At 46.1% G+C, this 17,626-nt stretch overlaps 1 protein-coding gene across 7 annotated transcripts in view; it reads left to right on the forward strand.

Moving 5' to 3' along the window:
* The window catches only part of NUP214 (nucleoporin 214), a 108,388-nt gene extending 91,613 nt beyond the window's left edge, over positions 1-16,775 (forward strand). For all 7 annotated transcript variants that reach the window (XM_054500209.2, XM_054500210.2, XM_063650418.1 and 4 more), the window contains 5 exons: positions 4,911-5,063; positions 10,242-10,413; positions 12,722-12,861; positions 14,398-14,422; positions 15,569-16,775. In XM_054500209.2, the coding sequence (XP_054356184.1) occupies positions 4,911-5,063; positions 10,242-10,413; positions 12,722-12,861; positions 14,398-14,422; positions 15,569-15,602 (524 nt within the window). In that variant the 3' untranslated portion in view covers positions 15,603-16,775. The remainder of the gene's footprint in view (positions 1-4,910; positions 5,064-10,241; positions 10,414-12,721; positions 12,862-14,397; positions 14,423-15,568) is intronic.
* Positions 16,776-17,626: the final 851 nt, after the last annotated feature.

Here is a 17,626-nt window from a genome sequence, read left to right on the forward strand (position 1 = left end):
ACATACGAGAGCCAGCCATGCACATCTTCCCAATTGCTCATTTGGTGACATCGTGTGGGGTAGCCTGAAATGAGCCATTGTGGAGTATTTATATCATGGAAATCAGAAAAGCCTACAAACCAGGACTCCCCAGCCTGTCAAACATTACTGGCTAATTCTTTTAATTCTGGTTTAAAGTAAACACATAACTATTCTTGATACCAGATAACCTGTTAGTCTTCATCTTCTAAATGTTGGCTGTTAACTATAAACCAACAATTTACATGTGTGCCTAAGGGAAGTTTAAGTGATTTTGAAGGAGTAGAGGAAACACTTAACATTGTATTATTTTAAAAACTATATGATTTTATTTCAATAGTTTTTGGGGTACTGGGTATATGATTCGATAGTGAAAGGGACAGGAATTGTTTTAACCGTGAGGGCCACCAAGTACAGGATAAAAGGAAGGAACAGTGGAGAAGGAAGAGCTGGGAGTCGTCTGGGGAAAGGCATTGTCCTCACCACAGTACTCAGGAAACTTTCTGCAGAATCATCAGTGACAGCTTCTTTCTCCTTAATTGACTCTGCATCATTTGATGCTTTGAGTACCACTTCTTTCCTGGACTGTATGAACTGATTGTCCTGGTTCCTTCTGCCTTTCAAACAATTCCTCCTCTGCCTCTCTTCTTATCTCTACCTTCTCTCCCTCCCCTCACCAACCCCCCAACTCCCCGCCCCATTTTGCTATGGGGCATTCCCCATGGTCATCTGTTCATCACAATCTTCTTCTCCCTTCCCCCGGCTCTTCCATTGTGGTCTGAAAATCCATGCCAAACTCGAGTCTTAAGACTGCATTTATTTTGCCCCTTTTCCTACTCAAACCCTTGGGCAACTTCCCACTGACTATAGGATAAAGACCAAACAAACTTGAAACTGGAATTCAGGGCCCTCTTTGAGCTGGCCCCAAAGTACCTTTCTGACTGTACTCAGTTCCCCAGCACATTCCTTCTGGTTTGGCCAGTTTGCCTGCTTGCTGTCCACACAAGCATCCCTCCCTCACTTCCTCCAGGTTCACTTGGCACCCTGCACCCACCTTCTGAGCCTGTCCTTCTTTTAAGGATGAATGCAAGGCTATTTCTGTGTGCACTGCACCTTTGCCTGAGGGTCATTCAGGCCCACCATGATCGCTCCCTCTCTGGAAATCCTGCAGCTGTTGGATTTCATCACTACACAAACCATCAAGCAGAAGGAAACCAGCCTTTATTAATCACCTACTGTGTGCCAGAAGCTCACGTGAGCTAACCACTTCTTACAACAGTGCTTTTAGATGTGGCTGTCCCCATTTCACTGATAGGAAAATCAGGTCCAAGAGGAGATGTATACTGCAGAAGTCGCACAGCTACTAAGTGGCATAGCCAGGATTTAGTCCAGCTGCGTTTCCTGAGCTCTGATTGGCCATGTTTACAGAACGTCTCCCAGGTATGCCTTTTTGGGCAACATTTATGCATGGAAAAGACCCCATTATAGAGAGTTATTTGAGCAGTTCCCTTTGTGACATTTATGCCCCGGGCTGTTTTGCGCTGAAACTGCCCACTTTACCCCTGAGAAGTCGTGAGAACTATAACAATGACCACGAAAGACAAGCTGAGAACACCAGTACTTGGAGTTGGCATGTTCTGTATCCAGAAGCTCAAAGCTTGCAAGAAGGGCTTCTTCTCTCTGTCATCCCCATAGAATCTACTAAAGAAAACCTGTGAACCCATGGGGACATCTAAAATTCACCACCACTGTGGATTGTTACCCATAAGGACCTGTTGCCTCCTTTAGTATTGTCCTGAGGACACTGTGTAGGGCCATTCCCAGCACATTCTTTCTGTTTAGGGTCCTGAAAGACGTATTTGTCTCATCAGAAGATGAAGAAGCCGTTTGATGATGATCTTGTGGGTTTACAGGGTCCCTCTGCAACTGTTCTTTAAGAAAATATCTTGGAAAGTATCCTGGGCAAGAGCTGCCTGAGAGACCCTTTCGGAGTGTGCATTGAATTCTTGTTCAGTGACTTTCGACCTGCAGGACGGTATGGGGCCTGGTCTGATACTCTGTATCGGATTTAATTGCTATCCAGTTTATATTAAGTATAATTTAATTCAGATTGGGTCAGGCCCTGATGTTGGATTATGCTAGTGTTTTTGCCAAATAAAAGACCAAAGAGGATCCATGTTTTGCCAGCAGGGTGGAAGCCCAGAGCAGATGCCAGTTTTACCTGTACTTGGCACCCCTGAAGTGTCAGTCACAGATGGCTATGCAAAGACAAACTTGTTTTTTTTACTGGATAGTTTATTTACAAGTCAAGAAGAATCTTCTACAATGAAATATTGTTCGGTCCACCAAGATATTCTCTTATGGTAATATGAGAATATGGTAACATACTTTCAAAAACTAGAGACTGTGTTATTTTGGAACCATTAGGAGAAAACCAAGAAACACATTGTTGACATTAGAAACAGAGACTCAGTCATTGTTTTATGCTACTTTGTTGCAGAGCAGTTTAAATCAATGGTAAAATGTCTCAACATGCAGAGCTCCTTGAGAGACTGTAAATGAGAGTGATTACAGCTTTAATGGTGTCATTCTTGGGATCTTTTAAAAATGAAAAGGATTTAATTATCTCCTGACCTGCTCAGTGTCTTACTAGCTGAAGTGTGATTGAGATGTGGAAGGAAGAGGTTGAAGGAACAGAGAAGGGCAGCAGCCTTTTCTGAGAATCTACAATATACCATACTAGTGCCCTGTGTGCATCATGTTATCTTCCCAGCATCCCTGCAGAGTCACAATTGCTGTCCTGTTCTGTGTGTGGGGAAACTGGGACTTAGGATAGTTAAGTCCTTGCCTAGGGTGACACAGCTATTAGGTAATCTCACCCGGGTCTGACTGCAAACTTCACTGCTGGTTCCACTATAATATGCCATAAAGATTTTAAAGTCAAAGAGTTCTTAAACAGAGAAAAAGATAAAAAAGCCCAAAGACTTCTAAATGATCTCTGACTTCCCACCACTGTCCCTCAAAACATCATTTCACCTCACATTTCATATGGTTGCACCAAGTTTCTCCAGGAGGAGATTCAACCCCAGTCTTGCCCTTGAATTTGTTTGCTATTTGAATTTTGCATTGCTAGCACTAACAAAGTGCAAAAATCTGTTCTTGAAATACCAAGTAAATGGAATGGCTGAGAAGCCTGTTTTCATCTCCAGTGTCAAATGTACTGCCATTGAAGGAATCAGACATAACTTTGGGCTAGCTCAATAAGGGGAAGGTCAAACTGCTCAGAAGGCCATTTTGTGGGACTCCTTCAAGGGATACATTATCCTGTGGTACCGAGTTATGAGGGTGATACAAAGGGATTTCTTAACCACCCAGCTGCCAGTGCCTGACATACCCGACATGTGGGTCCTTAGCCAGGCTCTGAAATTGTCAGCAGTGGTTTTATAGGGCAGTGACCATGATGTGATGGGCCAAGTCATATTGTATTACTGGTGCCTGGAAATTTGAGGTGACTGGGTCCCAAAGTGAGGCCACTGACTTCCTGGATTGTGGATTAAGAGCATTGCATCTGGACGTATTAACCATGTTGGCTCTCCTATTAGGGTTGGTTGGTAGCAGCATGAGTTGAGAGACCTGGGGAGGTGACAGGTTAATGGGGGGGCCACCTCTTCCAACAGCTCGACTTTGAAAATGAGGTTAAGTGCTCCCCGTCCTCCAGTCCTCTCCTTTCACTTTGCTTGTGAACACCTGACTGGCTTAGGGAGAGACTGGTCCTTCGTTATCCACCCAGTGATTACCCAGAGCATATGCTGTGCCTCCCATTTATGCCTTGTGTCTTTGGGCATCCACTCCACTTCAGGATAGCTTCTCCCTGCCTTGTGGGTATATATTTAATAAAACACCCATCTAGACGTGGTAGGAAACATGAGTTATTCCTTCCTTTCCCACCAACGTCCTCCTCCCCTCCCCAAAAAAAAGTTTGAAAACTCTGACATATTCTGTGCTGTATTATCTGAGTGACAGCTTCTGTGTATGTGGACTTTGGCTATTTATCTATTATTATCTGTCAGATTTGCATTTCTTGTAACAGGTGGAAAAAAATTCTCAGCCATCTTGGTTTTTAGTAGTTTCCTTTTTTCCTTAAATTCTTGGAGTGAATTCAGTGCATAGTTGAGAGGGGGATGACCCCCTAGATAAGTATCTAAAGGTCAAGGGCTTCATTAAACCTCTTAGAGGAAATCTGACTGGAAGTCTTGCTAGCCTCTTTAACATTCTTCAGACCATCCCTATATCCCCTTGGATCAAAGACAGGAGCACCATGATTTTTCTCATTTCGCTGCCATTCTCTGAGCAGCTCAGGCAGCCATAAGCATGCTGAACTTGACTATAAAAGCAGGAAGTAAGTGCTAGAAGCCATTATGCCTGGGTTGGATTTGTTCTAACTTTAATTTCCCTAGTTTGACAAAATTTGAAGTTGGTCTTGTGTGAAGAGACCAATCAAAGTAAGCCCTGTTTTCCAGAAGAAAGCAGCCTGTGGGGCAGAGCCCATGGCCTCCATTGCTGGACAGTCTCAGTCTTGACACCTGCAGGAGCACCCAGTGAGCTTCTACAAAGGAGCCTTTTCAGTGGGGCCTCTCACTGCTCCTTTATTTTGTGCCTATAAAATCATGCCAGGAAATCCTGAGCCTGGGTGCCAGAATGATTAAAAACTTCCCAGCAAGGTGCGTGAAAATCAGAGAAAGTGCCTGTCGCTGTCACTCTGCTCCCTTGGGTTCTAGGCGGCTTGTCACTCCCATCTTTCCAAACACCCAACTGAGACTTTTTCTCTGTTCTGAGAAGCAGGTAAGGACATTTCTCTCCCTCTGACCTCCCTCACATCTTCATCTCTTCAGATACCTCTAACCTATTTGGAAACAGTGGGGCCAAGACATTTGGTGGATTTGCCAGCTCGTCGTTTGGAGAGCAGAAACCCACTGGCACTTTCAGCTCTGGAGGAGGAAGTGTGGCATCCCAAGGCTTTGGGTTTTCCTCTCCAAACAAAACAGGTACTCCTATGTCTATTTGTTATGGTTATCTTTATATATGTATTTGTTTATGCATAGATATCTGGAAGGAGACATCTCTAGGGTGGTTATCTCAAGAGAGTAGGATTGGAATAAAGAAGTTAACTGTTTCCTCCGCATTATTTTTATATTTACTGAGCATCTGCTACATTCCTAACATGATTCCAGGTCTTCCAAAACATGTTTAAAAGCATAGAACGCAAGTAATGCAACCTTTTTTTTTTTTTTATTTTTTTTTTGTGAGACGGAGTCTCAATCTGTCGCCAGGCTGGAGTGCAATGGTGCGATCTCGGCTCACAGCAACCTCCAACTCTCTGGTTCAAGCGATTCTCCTGCCTCAGCCTCCCAAGTAGCTGGGATTACAGGCATGTGCCACCATGCCCAGCTAATTTTTGTATTTTTAGTAGAGACGAGGTTTCACCATGTTGGCCAGGCTGGTCTCCGTCTCTTGACCTTGTGATCCGCCCACCTCGGCCTCCCAAAGTGCTGGGATTACAGGCATGAGCCACTGCGCCCAGCCGTAATGCAACTCTCAAGAGAACACAGATTCTTCTTGGAGAGAAAACATTGTAAATATCTGACAGTTGCAGAACAACCAAAGTAAAGGAACACATAAGGAAATGATAACTGAAGTATCAACAGGAAAGCATCCTGAGTCACGGATTTGTTGGGGTGCCCATTATTTGTGAGGGTCAAAGCAGATTATCTGTTTAATTTCTCATGTGTATGTTACTTTCCCCTCTTTCGCAAATCACTTTATTTTTTTATTTTATTCTATTTTATTTTATTTTATTTTTTTGAGACGGAGTCTCACTCTGTCGCCCAGACTGGACTGCAGTGGCGCGATCTCAGTTCACTGCAAGCTCTGCCTCCCAGGTTCACACCATTCTCCTGCCTCAGCCTCCCGAGTAGCTGGGACTACAGGCGCCTGCCACCACGCCCGGCTAATTTTTTGTATTTTTAGTAGAGACGAGGTTTTACCATGTTAGCCAGGAGGGTCTCAATCTCCTGACCTCGTGATCTGCCCACCTTGGCCTCCCAAAGTGCTGGGATTACAGGCGTGAGCCACCGCGCCCAGCCCCCAAATCACTTTATTTTTAATTGAAGTTTATGTGTGTCCACAATCCACATAGCATAAGTACACAGCTGAATTAATTTTCACAGTTGGAATACACCCATGTAACCAAGGAAAAGGAACATTACTAGGACTACTTTTTATCCCAGCATTACTATTAAAGTATATATTTATATAAACTATATGCCTTTTTATAATCATGTATGATGTATTTATAACTAAAAATTTTTAATGAACAGTATATGTTTAGATCTGAAAACATGTACTTCATTTCTGTCATCTGCCTCTCCACCCTGTTTCTGTCTCTGAGATCTGCAGAGAGTCTGCACTCCTGTCCTTGTTGATGGAAAGTTGTGTGAAAAGAGTTTTTTTTAAGACGGGGGGTCCAGGGCGAGCTGTTTGAGCAAGCAGCTCTTTAAAGCAAACTCCCCCTGGGTAAGTGGGCAGGACACTTGGCCCTCATATGTAGGGGATGCTCTGAAATATGCTAATTCCAGAGGAAGGATCCAACCTCAGGACAAGATGCATCGGTGGCTCTGACTTGGGAGTAAGGCTGCCCCAAATTAATACACGGAGTCTCATATTTAGAGCCTAAAGTGCTGTGGTTTCCAAATCCACTGTGCACCTTACCTCAGACTGTGACTCAGGTAGCTTAGTCTTTGGTTGCTAGTTGTTAATACTGTTTTCCTAGAAATTAAAACAGAATATTCTGAAATGGGCTTCGCAGCTTTCTTTTTGCCACACACACAGTGCATTGCTTAAAAATGAAAGGGCCACAAGGCTTTTATCCCAGTTAGGTACATTGTGAACATTTCAACTGGGGAATTTTAGTTCATCGGTCATCAAGACTTTTTGTGTTTTTAGGAGGCTGATAATGTTTTCTTTGACTCTTACGGTTTTCCTATATATGGTTCTTTATCCTGAGATTATGTCCCCATTGATTTGGAAATCTGACCTTTGAAAGTTCCACCTGTAATCCCAGCAGTTTGGGAGGCTGAGGTGGGAAGATCACTTGAGCCCAGAAGTTCAAGACCAACCTGGGTAACATAGTGAGACCCCATCTCTAAAAGAAAAAAGGAAAATCACACCTAATTCAGACACTGGGTACAGTGGCTCACGTCTGTAATCCCAGCACTTTGGGAAGCCAAGGAAGACATCACTTGAGTCCAGGAGTTTGAAACCAGCCTGGATAACATGGCAAAAATCCGTCTCTACAAAAAAAATAATGCAAAAATAAGCCAGGCACGTTGGTGCACGCCTGTAGTCCCAGCTCCTCAGGAGACTGAGGTGGGAGGATCAATTGAGCCTGGGAGGCAGAGATTGCAGTGAGCCAAGATTATGCCACTGCACTTCATCCTGGATAACAAAGCAAGACTCTGTCTCAAAAAAAGACAGAAAATCTGACCCTTTTATTTGTCCAGTCTTAGAGAAAATGTATCCCCCAACTTTTCATAGTATTTATTTGCCCCATGAAACTGTAATACTTAGATTGAGGACTCAAATAGAGAAAAACTATCTTTCAGATACATAAGATGAATGAACTAGTAACCATAAACATCAAAGTGAGGGCAGGGGAAAGGCCACTCCCTCTCATGTTTCAGGACTTCACTGGTTCTGGGAGAGCATTTTCAGTCGAAAGAGGGGACTGAAAGTCCCAAGCAGAAGGAAGGGCTGCTGTGAATAGAGGAACTGCCTTCCTGCCCAGGCATCAGGGCACTTTTTGCTTTAAGAGAGATTTTAAGTTGATGATTTGGACGGGTCTTTGAAAAATTCCAAAAGTATCTATCCTCCCTTCAGTAAAATTGCATTATAAAATTATCCTGTTGGAGGTCATCCGGAGAGAGGACAGGAGGAAGGTGGGATGGACTGAAGATGGCCTTGCTGCCCACCATGGTCAGTGGTCTACACTCTGCTCTCTCGCTAAAGTGTTAGATTTGGAGGGAGGCAGGCAGGGGATGAATGATGGGAAGATGAGAGGTGGGCGTTTGAGTCGCACAGACCTTGCTCCAGTCCCAGCTCTAGCACCCACCAGCTGGCTAAAGTTTGGACAAGTGGCATATTCTCTAAGTCTCAGTTTCCTCTCCTGTGATATAAGGATCCCAGGCTTATTGGGAGGATTTAAGAAAACTGCTGTGAAGCACCTGGCATATAGTGGGCCCTCAATAAATCAGAAAGTTTGTCATCATTGATTATTAGAAAATTTATGTTTCTTCTGGAGAAGAAATTTGTGAAAATACCGCAACTGATAAAATCAAACCCCTCCTGCCATCAGGAGAGAGTTGCCTGTTTAAGCCAGAGTGACTGTTTTCTTCCTGTTTCATTTGGCTGTGACCCAGGTGTGTTGTTTGGGGGCTTTTTCTCTCTGTGTATATTTAACCGCCACCCCTCCCCTGTCCAGTTTATTTTCTGTATCATCATGACTTCCCATTTTTCACTCACCATCCACCAAGAAGTCTAAGCAATATTGATACAAGGCACTAGATAAAGCCCTGCATGTCTAGGAAGAAAGTGTAACTAGATCTGTGATCAGCCTTAAATAATTCAACTGTAAGGGTTTTTTAGCACTTTTTTTTTTCCAGTCTGTTATATTTATAACCCAACAGTCTCCATTATCATGGCTTGGAATTTCACTCAGCGTTTTAAAATGCGGAATGTTAACCCAAACATGAGCCTTAGCAAAAAAATATCTTCTCACTTGTACAGCCTACCACTGTTAATGGCAAATAGGCACATGAGTGAATCACAAAATAACAGTTAACTGAGGAATTCAGCTGACAACTTTTCATACCCAGGATTTGATCTTTCCTGATTCAGATGGCAGAAGCTTGTGTTGTGATTACATAAACAATAAGAAGTCTAGATTTCATCCCTCTAACAACAGATTGACTTTCTGAAAGGGGAGAAAAGGCTTGTCGCTAGGCCACCATTACTCCCGCTAGCACACAGTTCATAGGCCAACACTCACCTTAAGAAGTACTCCCTTTAGAGGGTGCTCCCAGTTAGAGCACATTTCTTATGCCATTCTAATTCCGTTCATTCAAGAAGACACTGAGTGTCGGTCTATTCTAATACTTTAGAATGATTTCAGCAGTATCTTGGAAGTTTGGGAACCCGCATCAGGAATAGTTCAGGAGAGGATGTTTTGTCTTCCTGCCTGACAGGCATCACCAGCAATCAGAGTAGGGTGCCCTGTGCGTGACCTGACCCTTGTCTGTGTGGCCACCTGTGTGGTGCTGCCCTCTGGCAGCCCGAGCCCACTGGGCAGCAGTGTTGGCAACTTGCAGAAGGCATCTGAACTCTAGGGCTGTCCTCACTGTTGACTTATTTATTAGATTTATACAGCAGCCTGCCTCCAAAGAAGAAATTTGGTGTGTTTTTTCATTGAGAAGTAATTCCAGACTGCAGGAAAAAAGCATTTAAAAAAAAAAAAAACTTCTCCACTGAGTGAGAGAAAGGGAGACTCTGATGAGAGACGTAGGAGCCATCAGGCTGTAAATAAATAAAAAGCACCTGGCTGGGTGCCAGTGTACACGTCTCTGTCTCTGCTATGACCCAATTCAGGGATTCTCCCTGAGGGGGTTTTGAGCCTCCGATTTTATAATTTGGGTTTCTATGAAGCTGGATGTCTTGCCTGCATACTGATAAGTAATATAGTCTGTCATCTTTTGTCAGCTGGGTAGGGATTGGAGTTTTTGAGAATGGTTTTTCACTCCAAACAGCTCAGAGGACCTGGGAGGGGTGGAAGGTGCACCGAATGGGCTCTTGGAGGTCTGCTCACACAGCTTCACACTGACTTCACAGGGTCTGCAGGAGCTCTCCTGAGTGGACCCCAGAGCCCTCTGCTAGAAATGGAGGGGGGTGGTTTGGTTTGAGGGCTTTTGTTTTGTTGTTTTCATTACTATTTTCTTGATAGAAGGGCGGGGGGGTGTTGCCCTTTACTCTAGTTCTTGCATTTGAATTGCTAACATCCTCTTTTCCCTTTTTTCTTCCTATTTTGATTTGGTTTCTCGTTGCCCAATGTCTTCTCTTCCTGTCTCCTCCTCTCTTTCTCCCTATTTCTGTTTGTTTGCCTCTGTTTTGCTCAGGTGGCTTCGGTGCTGCTCCAGTGTTTGGCAGCCCTCCTACTTTTGGGGGATCCCCTGGGTTTGGAGGGGTGCCAGCATTCGGTTCAGCCCCAGCCTTTACAAGCCCTCTGGGCTCGACGGGAGGCAAAGTGTTCGGAGAGGGCACTGCGGCTGCCAGCGCAGGAGGATTCGGGTAAGCCCCCTGGGGAGGGCCCTTGGGAACCCACATGCCAGCCAAAAAGCACTAGGGGCCTGTACTCTTGCTCTGAAAAGAAATTTGACCATGAGGTGAAGGCCCCTCCCTTGAAATTGGTGAAGAACTCCCTCAAGGATTCCTGTTCCTCTCCAGGGTAAGACTCATTTCTTTCAAGCCAGGCTTTGTTGAATTCATGGTGGACCTCAGCTGTGTTGCTGGTCCCTGGTATGAGAAATGCTGGTCATCAGAGCCCCTGTTCTCCTGCTGGGGCTAAAGGAAGGCACCAGCCCTGCCTTAGCTACTGCTTTGTAGCCAAGAGGTACCCCGGTGTGGAGCTTCTGTTAGGAAGTCCTCAATGAATGATTTTCACCAGATTCTTTCCTCTTGGGATTATTCTGTGTTAGACCCGTTGTCCTTGAACAAACAACTCCCTGTGTCCCCTGCTCCCCTGCAGCCCCCCAGAGTAAGTATTCAGTTGCACAGGTCCTCCCATGGGAAGATCCTGAATGATCAGGGATTTCGAAGCTGCTCTCATTGCCTCGTGTGCGTCTGCACTGGAAAAGGCCATTTTTAGGGAGTTGCTTTTAAGGGCAGAATTTCAGTGTGGTTGCCAAAACCCCAAGGGAAAAAAACCTTCACCACACCACAACATCCCAATTTAAAAAATGTACACGGGATGACTACCAAGTCTCTCGTTCAAAAGAGGTGTCGATGCCTGAAAGGAGTTCTAAAATGCCTCTCGCCACGGTACTGGGCTCAGCATGAGCTGAAGACTTGGGGGAGGGGAGATGATTTTGTCTAGGGGAATTGTTGAGATACTTGGGATCTGAGTCTTGGCAAGATGACAACATCTTTATCTTGAAAATAAACTATAGTATGTTCTTACTCACACCCTTCCCCTCTGTGCAGGATGCTGGAGCGCAGCAGCAGGAGTGAGAGGGTTGGCGTGCTGCCTCTCCTGTTTCACGGGAGACTAATGCCTTAGGTTTGCCCTCAGGAAACCCCAAGAATTAAAGTTAAGGAAAGCTTTGAAAGGACGGTTAGAGACCCACTTAGGCTGGTATTCTCAGAGGTCTTAATGGATGCTGTTCTCTGCAGTGATGACCTAGCACACAGTACCACAGAGTTGGTGGAAGGTTTGGGTTGACTGGGTATCTTGAAAATTGATTGATTTATTTGAAACCAGCTGTTTTCTTTACCAGTAGAAAAGTATCATATTCTGCCTTGGGGCAGCTCTCACACAAATCCCGATTGGCTGGTTAGTCAGTCCTAAAAAAGGTTAATGCCAGGTCAGTTATTAAATCTCCGTAAGAGCCCATTACCTTCATCCAGGTCCCTGGCCATGAGCCTGTCTCCGACCCTGAAGGGTAGGCCTCTGAGAAGGGCAGGCTGTTGCTGGTGAGGCCCAAGGCAGGAGGAGGAAGGGAGCAGGCTGCTCCTGGGAGAAAGTCCAATGAGAGCAGATCCCTTGGCCACCTTTGTATGGAAAGAGCCTTGACCTCACCATTAAAAGTGAATAGAATGGTGGCAAGGCGGAGTTATAGATACTTTTCCTTGCTTTGGGGTTGACTCTTGCCCCAGGTGCTGCCCCTTCTCCCAGAAACCACCGATCCATTTCCCTCACCTAGTCACCTCCAGACCCCAGAAGCTCTCCCCAACCCAGCTGAATTCCTCTGCAAACGATTCAAGGGGCTCTGATAGGTCACACAGTGCCACCTTGTGTGCTGGACCATATCTGGAGGGAGAACTGAGTGAGGGGGCACAGGGATTGCCTCCAGATGGGACGAGCAGGGGAAAGAAAATGGTAGCCACTTTTACATTGGTTTGGGTAGTAATTATTGATTCAGGAAGCAAATACAAAATCTTGAATGAAATGACTTGGAAAAAGTAAATAGAATCAAGATCCCAAGAGGAGCTGAAAATAATAAATGGGAGCAGGGTGTGGGGGAATGGTCGGTAAGTGAGAAATGCTAACATGATAGACTAAAGCTTCAGGATTGTTGGAGGTAGAGCAGGAACTGTGTACTGCATAGTTCCCAAATGCCCTGGTGTTCTGATGGGGGATGGAAACTAAAACACGGGCCAGGTTGGATTTCATACTGTAGTCCTGCCATTTTTCATCCTAGAGCAGAGATAAAAGTTGGGCCTGGGCGATAGCTCATTCTCTCTGAAAGGCTGCTAGTTAGGCCCAGCCTGTCACCCTGGATCATGTGTGTCGTGTGTATTGAGCAGGGAGCTGAGGCTTGCAGATAGCCAAGTGGTGAGAGGCCCCACTGACCTCGGTCTGTTTCTCACTGGAGCGCAGGTTTGGGAGCAGCAGCAACACCACATCCTTCGGCACGCTCGCGAGTCAGAATGCCCCCACTTTCGGATCACTGTCCCAACAGACTTCTGGTTTTGGGACCCAGAGTAGCGGATTCTCTGGTTTTGGATCAGGCACAGGAGGTAAGCTGCCACAAGTTCTCCCCTCACAAGCACAATGGGTCCCTCTTGCCTTCTCCCCCAAGGAAATGAGTATGTTTTACCTGACCAGTCTGTTTAGTATTTTAAAAGATGGCTGGGCACGTGGCTCACGCCTGTAATCCCAGCACTTTGGGAGACCAAGGCGGGAGGATCACTTGAGCCTAGGAGTTTGAGACTAGCCTGGGCAACATGGCAAGACTCCATTCTCTACAAAAAATGTTAAAATTCGCCAGACATGGTGGCACACACCTGTGGTCCCAGCTACTCGGGAGGCTGAAGCAGGAGGATCACTTGAGCCCAAGAGGTCGAGGCTGCAGTGAGCTGTGATTGCACCACTGCACTCCAGCCTGGGTGACAGAGTGAGACCCTGTCTCAAAATAAATAAATACATAACATACTGCCAGTGGTTGAAAAATATCTTTTTTTTTTTTTTTTTTTGAGACGGAGTCTCGCTCTGTTGCCCAGGATGGAGTGCAGTGGCACGATCTTGGCTCACTATAAACTCCGCCTCCCGGATTCATGCCATTCTCCTGCCTCAGCCTTCGAGTAGATGGGACTACAGGCGCCCGCCACCACGCCCGGCTAATTTTTTGTGTTTTTAGTAGAGATGGGGTTTCACCGTGTTAGCCAGGATGGTCTCCATCTCCTGACCTCATGATCCACCCACCTCGGCCTCCCAAAGTGCTGGGATTACAGGCGTGAGCCACCGCGCCTGGCATATATATATATATATATATATTTTAGGTTTTAGTTAGACTTAAAACATTGTGTCATTTCTTACCAAAGAAATTACTGTCTTGATTTCCTCTCAGGATTTGAGAAGCCCAAAATAATAATGGTCTTACTAGGCCTTGGTTTAAAAATCTAAGCCAGCAGACTCAAAAAAGGCATAGAAACTTCACAAAACATCTTGCATTTGTTTAACACTCTGCTTGTTCAGATGGCAGAGTATGTGTCTTCCATTTTGTTCTTGCAATAAACTGACGAGGCACAGAATTTAAGTATCATTACAATTGTACCCGTGAAGAAACAGAAACTCCAAGGAACTAAGTGTTAGCACTTAGCAGCAGAACCAGGCCTAGAATCCAGCCATCTTGAGTCTCTGACCCTCAAAAAGAAGAGGAAGCAAATGGATGGAAAAACAACAACAGCAAAAAAAAAATTAAAAAAAAAGTTTTCCTAATGAATGGATCTGTGTGGTCCAGTACAGCTGAGAGGCCAAGCCAGAGACCCTCTGCCTACAGCTGGGGCTGGGGAGGGAGGAAGAACCCTAAAATACCAAGAAGATAACTCATCAAAAGTAAAGGATTTCTTCTGCCTTCTGGGGGATCTGAGTAGCTCCAGAGGACAAACTCAGAATAAAGGGGCTTCTGTGTATACCTTTCCTGCCTTCCTGTAGGTGGTGGAGGCACGGAGGGCCTCCCACGAGAAGCACAGATTAGGGCAGGCACTTAGCATGGGGACCACCTTTGTCTTTCGAGTGGATGCGTGCTTTAACTTCACTCTTCTGCTTTTCAGGGTTCAGCTTTGGATCAAATAACTCGTAAGTATCCCCCTTTTTGAGTCTGATCTTAATTAAAAGCGTTAAATAAGGTTGGAAGTGTGTGGATCTTGCTGGATTTGTGCATTTTCTTTTCGTGTTTTCCTGTTTTTAGAGTTTGTCCTGGAAGTGTGGGGGTTCAGCAGCAGGGTTTGGGTTTTGTAGACTTGCTCTTCTCTGTAGCAATATGGCAGGAGGTGCCAGGCCTCGCCTTCTTAAGAGGCATGGTTCAAAGAGAAAAGAGCACGCCTACCAGTAAGCCGGGCCTGAGGGCAGCGCTGAGGAGATGCTGCTCCTGACTTCCCTGGAGGTTTCTCAGAAGCTGCATGCTAACCCCTGGGCTCTGGGCCATCACCAGGTCTCATGTGTTGATCCACCCTCTGTGCTTCTGTGTAAAATTTCATGGCGTTAAAATTCAGTCTTAGCCAGGTGGGTGGTTCACGCCTATAATCCCAGCACTTTGGGAGGCTGAGGTGGGAGGATTGCTTGAGCCCAGGAGTCAAAACCAGCCTGGGCAACATAGTGAGACCCCATCCCTACTAAAAATTAAAAAAATTAGCCGTGCATGCTGGCTTATGCCTGTGGTCCCAGCTACTCCAGAAGCTGAGGCGGGAGGATCACTTGAGCCTGGGAGGTCGAGGCTGCAGTGAGCCAAGATGGTACCACTACACTCTAGTCTGGGTGACAGCCAGACCCTATATCAAAAGAAAAAAAAAAAAATACTGGCCAAGCACAGTGGCTCACACCTGTAATCCCAGCACTTTGGCAGGCCAAGGTGGGCAGATACTTGAGGTCAGGAGTTCGAGACCAGCCTGGCCAACATGGTGAGACCCCATCTTTACTAAAAATATATATATACATATATAGATACACACACAAAAATTAGCCAGGCGTGGTGGTGCATGCCTGTAATCCCAGCTACTTGGGAGGCTGAGGCAGAAGAAGCACTTGAGCCCGAGAGACGGAGGTTGCAGTGAGCTGAGATCATGCCACTGCACTCCAGCCTGGGCAGTAGAGTGAGACTCTGTATCAAAAAAATAATAATAATAAATCTGAGTCCTGACCTTTGCACACAGGCAGAGCAGCAGAGCCTGTGACTGCTCTGTGACAGAGCAGCTGACTCCACCACTGTCCTGTGCTTCCTTGCAGGTCTGTCCAGGGTTTTGGTGGCTGGCGAAGCTGAGTGGGTGTCAGCAGGCCTTTCAGTCCCTGGGACCAACCACATCCTCAGCTTCTTCACCAAGCAATGCTGGAGCAGTCTGTTCAGACCGACGTTGCCATCAAAACACATACACCCAGAAAGAAACAACAGAAACCAAAACTCGCGAGATGCATGATTACTTGTTTTATATTTCATGTTGGGTTTTCCCTGCCACTATTAAACTGTCTGTTTCCGTACAGAACGTATGTGAGTTTTTTCAGATCACAGCCAAGGAGATTGCCCCGTTTCTGTGGCGCTGAGAAGCCAGCAGAGCCTCCATCAGCCAGAACACTGTGTCTTCAAGGATGGCCAGAAGTCACCAGCGTCGGGTGTTGATAAACAGCATTGAATGTGCCGTGGTCTCACTTGGACCTAGCGCCCTCCACATAGGGAAGAGGTTGAATGCTGGTGGGTCATCTTTTTGAAGCCGAAACTTGGTTATCTCCTCTCCATGTTCTTTTTGCCATTGTGTATCAGGACCATCCAAGGACGCACTCTGCGATTGAGTGGAGGCAGAGGAAGCCACTCATGCCAGCAGCAGTTGAGTTTCAGAAGCAGCCATAGTGCTTTTCAGTACAGTACAATAGTAGCCAGCGTGAGGCAGGACAGTGCTGCCCCTTAGCCGGCCTTGTCCGCTTATCTCCATGTGGCTCTTGGGTGCCGTGTGTGTCCTACTCCAGAGAGGAGGGGGCCAGTTACTTGAGAAGACAGCCTTTATATTTTGTATGTGGCAGTGACGTTGGTAGCCACACCTACCCAGTGTCTACTAACCACAGTGCAGATAGCCCTTGGGTAGACCCAGGAAGTGTGAAGACACTGCTGGTGCCAGACAACACTAGCAGAACGATGCTGGATTTGACAACAGTGTTTGCTAGGACGGCCCAGAGCTCATCACTGCAGTTTTATTAGAGTGCTTCTTTATCTTTAATGCAGTATCTTTGAGGCCTGTAACATCCTAGATAGTTGCCATCAAACAAGGACCATCTCGCATTGAAAACAGATGTAAGAATTTCTCTTTCAGGCCCAGAATCTGACAGTGCTTTGGCTTGGGTCATGAGCAGGGGGGAGTTGGGAAGGGATTTTTTTGTAGTTTTACATATTGGCAGGTTGTATTTTTTTAATGTTTTAATAAAAGTTTGACATGACATTAATTCATCATGTTGCAGACAGTGTGGCCTCCTTGGTTCTGATGGCTTATGTGGGGACAGTAGACCATGGTGAGGTCTCCACTGTGTCACCACCTGGTCTGAAGGTCCCCATCTCGCCTGTGCCCCAGGGTCACCTGCAGAGTTCTTTGTCAAGTGCACATTCCCAGCCTCCATCCTGGGGACTCTGGCTCCGGAGGACTCAGATAGAGGCTGGATGCCCACCTGGCTTTGTGTTTGGTGATTTCTTCAGCTCACGAGAAGAGGAATCTCATTGTATAGCACTGTTGGGTTTCAGAAGTCCCTCCGTCAACCAGATGCCGGCAGAGCCAAGAGCTGGAATTAGATCCGTGGTGTCTCTGGATGACTGTCACCCTGCGCTCTGTGCAGTTAGGAGAGGGAGGGGCTGTCTGTACGGTCCGTTATCTAGAGGCTCTGCCTCTCGCAAAGAGCTGGGGTCTCCAAAAGTTTAATGTGTGCTCTTTTTGGTCCTTGAGAATTGAAGAGCCTGTCACCTTCTCCACCCTGTGTTCACAGGTGAAGTGGGGGGACAGTCCCCATGACATTCACAGCCAGTCAGAGGGCGTGTTTCTCCCATGTGGGCTCATGCTAGTCTAGAGACAAAGGGACTCAAGCTCTGACAGGAGAGGCTCGTGGCGGAGGGCTTAGCTTTAAAGGGAGAGATGTACCTGAAGCGCTGCAGGCTCCATTCTGCCCTTGGCTGTCATCCTGCCCACTGGCACCCAGGCCGAGCCAGTCTTCTCCTACTCTTCTGCTTCCCCCTGGACACTCCTTTTTATAAATAGAAATGGTTCAGCCTAAACCCTTGACCTCAAATTCTCTGCGTTGATCCTCCATTGA

The sequence above is a fragment of the Pongo pygmaeus genome, chromosome 13 (genome assembly GCF_028885625.2).
Source record: "Pongo pygmaeus isolate AG05252 chromosome 13, NHGRI_mPonPyg2-v2.0_pri, whole genome shotgun sequence".
Taxonomy (NCBI): Eukaryota; Metazoa; Chordata; class Mammalia; order Primates; family Hominidae; genus Pongo; species Pongo pygmaeus.